The following is an 8,095-nucleotide window of genomic DNA, read 5'->3' on the forward strand; positions in this document are numbered from 1 at the left end:
ACTATAAAAGATAGAATGGATCCAAAGGATGCATATGAAAGCTGAATGTTTGGGGAATGTAGCGAGTATTCATATATTATTGTGGTTTCATCGGTTTGGCTGTAATTAGTGTTTAAATTTGAGAAAACGTTAAAAAAAGCAGTGTTTTCACATTTGATTGATTTTCTCGGAAACTATAAAAGATAGAATGGATCCAAAGGATGCATATGAAAGCTGAATGTTTGGGGAATGTAGCGAGTACATTTGTACATTTCATTGATTTTGATTTCAAAATTAAATTAAAATTTTCGATAAAAATCATCTCATTTAATTATCTGACCAAAACTGAAAATCACAAATAAACAACAGCGAATAAACAAAATTTTCTAAACTAATTTATTATTTTTTTTAGTTAAACTTTGCGCGACGCCTTCCTTTGACAGTAGAGTTGTTTCTTCAGCTTTTCAGTAACTTCTATAAAAAAAAAGAAAATCATTAAAAAAAATCTGCAATTTTTCAGTTTCAATTCTCGTTTTTTTATTTCTAAAAAAAACACATTTACAACTAAATTAGTTGACGTTTTTATTGTAATGATTCGTTTATTAAAACAATTTATATATTGAGAATTGAAACTTATCTAAATGAGATATTTGTGGTTGAATCTTTAATTAAACTTGTGACTATTCTCATCCACAAATAGATTTACAATGGAGAAAACTGAGGTTTTGTAAGTGAAGAAACAAACGTCTGAATTGGCTTTGGGATTACGAGAAGAGGATTTGTGGGTGTGGACCGAAATAAAGTCATGGTATCATCGATATTAAAAATTTATTTAAATTATAAACTTGTAGAACGTAAGGAATTTGAAAAAGAAATAAATAAAAATAAAGTTTTTAAAGAAAATTATATATATAATGGATATAGAGTATCAGACAAATAATAATAATAGGTGAAATCGCTCACTAGTTTATAAGTAGTAATAATTAATAATAACAGAAAATAGTAATAATAATCTGGCTAGAGGAGAGGTGAGAATCCAAAGAGTTTTTCTTTTCGAAGATGCGCTCCTTCTCTGTTAATTAATGGACGATCACTGAATGAGTTTATACTAAATAATTAAGAGAGAGAAAAAAATATATATAATAAGTGTAGGAAAGGAGAGAAAACAAAATAATATTATATCACATGAATGAACAAAAACAGTTAATCTCTTGTTATTCAGCGAAAAAAAAAAAAAGCATGAATAATCGTTTGTATTGTAGGTAAATGCACTTGAAAAGAACAAACAATGGATCATCTCTTATTGTAGTTAAAATTACGGAACACAAACATCTCGTTATCATCATCATCATCGTATTTATTTTCTATTCACTTCAGATCATTCTTCTTGGAAACTAAATTGATTTAATGAGAATGAATGAACGGAACACTTCACTAAAAGCTCCGATTACGTTCGGAACAAAAATGATAAAATACAATAACGAGGAAATAATAAAGAAGAAATTAATCGCAAACGGATGATTCTGTTGTAAATACGCAATTGGTTTATTGCTGCGCCCTGCGATAACTTAATGAAAGCAAAAAAAAACACCCTTAAAAAGGGCGATACAGAACAAAACAAAAATTATTAAATGTGTAAAAAAAAATGTATTAGGGAAGAATCTGAACAATATATATATATAATAATGATAATACGTACAAACTAAAGACATTTGGGGGCAGCACAAAGAAATAGAAACAAGTGAATATAAAAAAAAAATATTTAACTATAGCGATAAATGGACAAAATAACAATAATTTATATTTAAAAAAAAACAAAAACAAGAAAATGAGAGGAACACGTTGAATATCTCGTAACTACGTTTTTCTTGTCCGCGCGTCGAGGATGGAGGATTTCGAAAGTAAACATTATTCGATTTTTTTTTATTAGTTGTTGTTGCATTGATCTCATCTCTAAAAAGAAGATCTCACTAACGTGGGAAATATATTTTTCTTTTGAAAAGTATAAAATCAAATTGCCATTATACAAAAAGACGCCTTATATATTTCAATTATTATTATTGTGTGTGTGGTGTTGTTGTTTTTTTTTTCTTCAAATTCCCATATATTCCTCGATATATGTATAAATTCTTTTGCTTAAATATATATGTTTATTATTATTTATTATTATTATTTTTTTTTGTTGCTGCTGCTGCTTCTGTATTGGTTTATTTGTTGTTGTTGTTTTTTTCATTTTGTTAATTATTTCTTTCTTCCGTCACGTCCATAGTGAAAATGGTTTTTACGTAATGAATATGGTGTGGATTTATTGTTTATATGTTCCGAAATAAAATGAAAAGTATTGTTGTTGTTTGTTGTTTACGAGAGTTGATGGTATCAGAGTTTATAGCTTTTTTTTGTTGTAATTTTATTTTTGTGTATTTTTTTTTGTCTCAATTATCATTAATATTATTATTACTTGTATATTTCTTTATACGCTACTAACATTCCTCCTGGGATTTCCGAACACATCTCGCTACCTTTCGTTTGAATTCAGAATATGACTCCCGCCACTCTTTCTGCAAATAGAACAAAAGCGTATTAAGATTATGTAAACGGTGAAAAAAGAAAATGATGTTTTTTTGGTATGGATTTTTTGGTGGTACTTACAGCGGCATCGACATTGGCAGGTGACTCGTCGTTGGGATCCGCCAGCATGGAAATGACGGAAATTAAAATAGTTTCTACTGTGTGCACGGGTAACCATCTCTCTGACGCTTTCTCGTAACCGAATTTGTCATCGCCCGGTTCGTGCAATATTGATATACACACATCTCCGTTTTTATCAACTGCACAACAATAAATTACACACTGGTTAGCAAATCACTACGAATCGTATTAACAACAATGATGCCCTGATTTACTTTGTCTTGGCAACGATTCTACTTAAGTTAGCCAATTGGAATAGTTCATTCAGGGCCAAAAGCTTTCTCAGAACTAATCAAAAATTGTGTGAAATAATCAAGCTAAGAACATCAACATTCATTGAACAAACTTGTTGTAAATTAAGAACCAAAATCGTGTAAAATAATTATTGATTTAACAAACTTATTGAAATAAGAGTCAAAATATTTCAATTAAAAACATTAACTTGTGAATTAAGTCATTTTTTTTGTAAAATACTCAAATTCAGAACATAGAATAATAAAATAATTGAATTGATTGAAGAAACTTGTTGTGAATTAAGAGTCAAAATCTTGTAAAATACTTAAATTAAAAATTGATTGAACTAACTTACTATGAATTAAGAATCAAAATTATGTAAAATACTCAAATTAAAAACGTAAAATTATAAAATAATTGATTGAAAAAACTTGTTGTGAATTAAGAATCAAAATCATGTAAAATACTCAAATTAAAAACGTAGAATTATAAAATAATTGATTGAAGAAACTTGTTGTGAATTAAGAGTCAAAATCTTGTAAAATACTCAAATTAAGAACATAGAATAATAAAATAATTGATTGAAAGAACTTGCTGTGAATTCAGAAATGAAATCATGTAAAATACTCAAATTAAAAACGTAGAATAATAGAAAAATTGATTGAACAAACTTGTTGTGAATTAAGAGTCAAAATCTTGTAAAATACTTAAATTTAAAAAAATAGAATAATAAAATAATTGATTGAAAGAACTTACTATGAATTAAGAATCAAAATCATGTAAAATACTCAAATTAAAAACGTAGATTTATAAAATAAATGATTGAAGAAACTTGTTGGGAATTAACAGTCAAAATTTTGTAAAATACTCAAATTCAGAACATAAAATAATTGATTGAACAAACTTGTTGTGAATTAAGAGTCAAAATCTTGTAAATTACTCAAATTCAGAACATGGAATAATAAAATAATTGATTGAAGGAACTTGCTGTGAATTCAGATATAAAATCATGTAAAATACTTAAATTCAGAACATAGAATAATAAAATAGTCAAAATCTTGTAAAATACTCAAATTCAAAACATAGAATAATAAAATAATTGATTGAAAGAACTTGCTGTGAATTCAGAAACAAAATCATGTAAAATACTCAAATTAAAAACGTAGAATTAAAAAAAAAATGATTGAACAAACTTGTTGTGAATTAATAGTAAAAATCGTGTAAAATCGTAAAATTTAGAATATGAATAATTGAATATTGTTGTTGTATTTTGTACTGATTATTATGCGAATGTGCCCTGAATTGAACGAATGATTTATATAGAAACGAATGATAAAATAATGTTGTTGTCTGATGTTTGTAACTTACTATTAGGATGCCATATTTCTGTTACGAATTTCATTTTAGGTGGCCTAAGAGGATATTCCTTCGGAAAATTAAGATGACATTTGAAAAACCCGCCTTCGCTGAAAATAGAGAAATAACACGTACATAATTAATATCAAAAAGTTGATGAAACATTTTCAGGTACGTGAGCATCGATTTCCTTCGAGAAGTATTCCATACTATCCGTCAACTTCATAAAAAGTTTTAACAAGTTTAATTTATTTATTTTTTTACAATAAATATGAGAATTTAGTTAATTATACTAAAACAAATTTAATCTTAAAATTATTGTTTTATAAATATTAACTTTTGTATATTTTTTTGTTAATAATCGATTTGTTAAAATATTAAAATTACCGAAAAATATAAAAAAAATTAAACGATTTGGTCGATGGTCATTCATGATGGAAAACTCGTAATAAATATAGATACGAGTGCTACGAGCAGAATTGAGTGCAGCGATCATTGATCCATTGCATGTAAAACATGCTGCAGCTTTTCACGCCCTTTTAGCTGCATTTATTTTACTTTTATTTCAATTGTAAAACGTTGCCTTCACTAAAATTCGCATTACATAAACAATTTTTATATACATATGATTTATTTCAATCATTAATATTTCCAAGTCTACTGAAACTTCATGAAATTTAAGATGAAGTAATTTTATTATTAATATAAACTATAGATTAAATATTTAATGATTGAAACAGATTATTTTGAATATTAATAAATTAATGACTAAAACATAATAGTCAATAGTAATCTAAAAATAGTTTTACTTTTAATGAAAGATGTAAACTTGATTGTTAAAAAAATAAATTTTATATACATATGATTTATTTCAATCATTAATATTTCCAAGTCTACTGAAACTCCATGAAATTTAAGATGAAGTAATTTTATTATTAATACAAACTAGAGATTAAATATTTAATGATTGAAACAGATCATTTGGAATATTAATAAATTAATGACTAAAACATAATAGATTTGTGATCTAAAAATAGTTTTACTTTTAATGAAAGATGTAAACTTGATTGTTAAAATGATAGAGAAAGGATACTTACTACAAAGTGTCGGGTGGACCAATAATAAGTACTTCCCATCTATAAATGTCATTGTCATCTATTAACCCAGCAGAAAAACCCTCAACAGGGTTCTTATTTAATTCTGTAACATAGAAAGAACAGCGATTAATAATATAAAAGTGGAAATCACAGTGTAATTAAGTTATTGGTTAATGATAACTTGAGAATGTGGCAAATTTGAATAGTAATTCTGTGAAATTTCAAAATTCTTGAATCAGATAGGTGCAAATTTGCTATTTCATAGGTTTCATATTGGATTTGCTGAAAACGAGGTAGTATATGAAGAGAAAAAAAAACGTGTGCGTGAGCACATCCTTAAATGACAATCAATGATGATGAGCGGATTTTGAGGTTACTTTTTTAAATATCCGACCTCACGTTTTTCCTCGTCGATGCACGGTAATTGGAGGAGGTTTCGCAAGAAGCGATTTGCATGGGCGGAGGAATTGTCGATGAAAGAAATAATAAAAAAAAGGGCGATGATTATGCGTGCATGTAGCTATATACATATATATTTAACGAGAGGAAGGAAAAAAAAAACGCGTGAATGAGTAAGTCGTCCTTGCAAAACGAATTGGAAAGTCTGCGGGAATATTGATTTTCGCGTCTCGAATTCAACCCCCGATGCGTGTCCGAAGTTCTAGAGGAGTCCCCGAACGTGGTGGACGATAAAATCATGGGAATTGCATGGAATAAAACGTTAAATTTGTAAAACAACGATCCAAGATTATTTTTTTTTGGTATGCTGAGGGAAGAATCGCGCCGGGGGCGCCGCCACTCGGCCAATTAGACCATGCATTGTTTTGCGATCGCACTTTTCCGATGCCGGATAAAGTCGGGGGGCGCAGCGCCCCTAGTGTGAGACAGGGACATCTGGCCCCCGGCTTTTGCGCCCCCAAAAACGATTCGATGCACTCACACACTATTTTCGTTTTTTTTTTTTTTTTGTTCGTGGTGGATGAGAAAGACTATGACGACGACATGGAAAATGCGAGACGTTTTTCGGTGAAGCGATGCACTCACCTGCTAGTTGCTTCCTTAATAAAAGTGCGGACTGTGGTTCTGACATTAATTACAAATTAAATTTTGATCTAAATCCACCAAACAAACAAGTTACTGTAAAAAGATGGCCGGTCCTTCTTGCAAATCTACACCACATTGAATATCATCAAACATATGTTATTTCCGGAACGGTTTAGTGCCTGGCTACAGGGAACTGCACACGCGCCACCCTCGGAGACACCTATCGACATTTCGCACAACTCGCCCGAAATAACGAAAATACGATATACCTCTTTGGCACACCGTTCGAAAAACCGGATGGCCTCTGAAACTTATATTTAGATTTCGTCTTGATCACAAACAACGCTCTTACCCTACAAGGATTACAAGGACTTTCCAACCACCTTCAATAGTCTCCAAAATTACATTAATTACATCCATTGTCTACGCTCCTAAAACCATACAAAGCATAAAATCAACACATTTAAAACAACAATCTTTAATTTAATATTACATCTTAAATAACACCTAAAGAAACATAAGTAAAATCAAATTTAAATATGATGTAAGTTTGGTTGCCTACAACAAACATCCAAATTTCAAATCAAATACGAAAATCTTCCAATCTTGCTTAAATTTACATTATTTAATAAATTGTCTACTTTCCCACATACATATTACGACAATCAGCGTTAATTATTCAAATATTTAATAAAATATTAAATAATTCAAAGTAATAGCTTCAAAAAATTATATAATGAAACGCAAACAAAAATCTGCAGAATCAAAAGTGTGTAAGTTTGGTTGCGTACAACAAATATTCAAATCAAATACGAAAATCTTCCAATCTTGCTTAAATTTACATTATTTAGTAAATTGTCTACTTTCCCACATAAATATTACGAAAATCAGCGTTAATTATTCAAATACTTAATAAAATATTAAATAATTCAAAGTAATAGCTTCAAAAAATTATATAATGAAACGCAAACAAAAATCTGCAGTATGAAAAGTATGTAAGTTTGGTTGCGTACAACAAATATTCAAATTGGTACAAATTTAAATTAAATTTGTTTTCCCAACATAATAATTAATCATTTATAAATCTAATATTTCTAAAGTTGTACTAAATCATTTCTATCTGGGAATTATGGTCAGTAGATCTTTGTATGTTAGATTATTCCATTCATTGAAAACTATTACAAAGATCTACTGACCATAATTCCCAGATAGAAATGATTTAGTACAAATGATTTGTATGTTTGAAATAATTACGGTCTTATTTTTATCATATGCGGTTGCTTCCACCAATGTATTGGATTTTCATTAAATATGTTATAAATTTGTTAATATAAATTAAATTATTTCACATATTCCATTCAATGTCTTACGCTTCTAAACCAATAAAAAAGTTATTTTGAAACTAACATTGATGATTAAAATAGTCATTATAATGATGTGTAATTAAAAAATATATACCAAGAAATAAAAGGTGTCCCAAAATTAACGCAAGATTTGAATTAAATAACAGTTTTTAGTCAAATTGATTTTTTTTTGGGGTTGCCAACACTTTGCATAAATGGCAGCAAATTCAAATCTTGGGACACCCTTTACATTAAAACGCAAAGATTTTAACCAGAATTATGATTTAAAATGTTGTAAGTTTGGTTGCCTATAATAAACTACCACATTTGAACATCTTCAAATATAATTTGATT

The 8,095-nt window shown here is 28.5% G+C and overlaps 1 protein-coding gene across 2 annotated transcripts; it reads right to left on the reverse strand.

Moving 5' to 3' along the window:
* Nucleotides 1-434: 434 nt before the first annotated feature.
* On the reverse strand, nt 435-6,552 carry LOC108560346 (ubiquitin-conjugating enzyme E2 G1). Of its 2 annotated transcripts, none has more exons than XM_017917857.1 (6): nt 6,399-6,552; nt 5,355-5,457; nt 4,270-4,367; nt 2,629-2,807; nt 2,465-2,537; nt 435-453 (listed from the first exon to the last, which is right to left on the reverse strand). In XM_017917857.1, coding segments are annotated over exons 1-6 (501 nt in total). In that variant the 5' UTR covers nt 6,445-6,552; the 3' UTR covers nt 435-451. The 2 variants fall into 2 exon arrangements, with proteins under 2 accessions (XP_017773346.1, XP_017773345.1); XM_017917856.1 differs by lacking the exon at nt 435-453 and adding an exon at nt 865-1,087.
* Nucleotides 6,553-8,095: the final 1,543 nt, after the last annotated feature.

The sequence above is a fragment of the Nicrophorus vespilloides genome, unplaced genomic scaffold (assembly GCF_001412225.1).
Source record: "Nicrophorus vespilloides isolate i.1.1-1 unplaced genomic scaffold, Nicve_v1.0, whole genome shotgun sequence".
NCBI classification, from domain to species: domain Eukaryota; kingdom Metazoa; phylum Arthropoda; class Insecta; order Coleoptera; family Silphidae; genus Nicrophorus; species Nicrophorus vespilloides.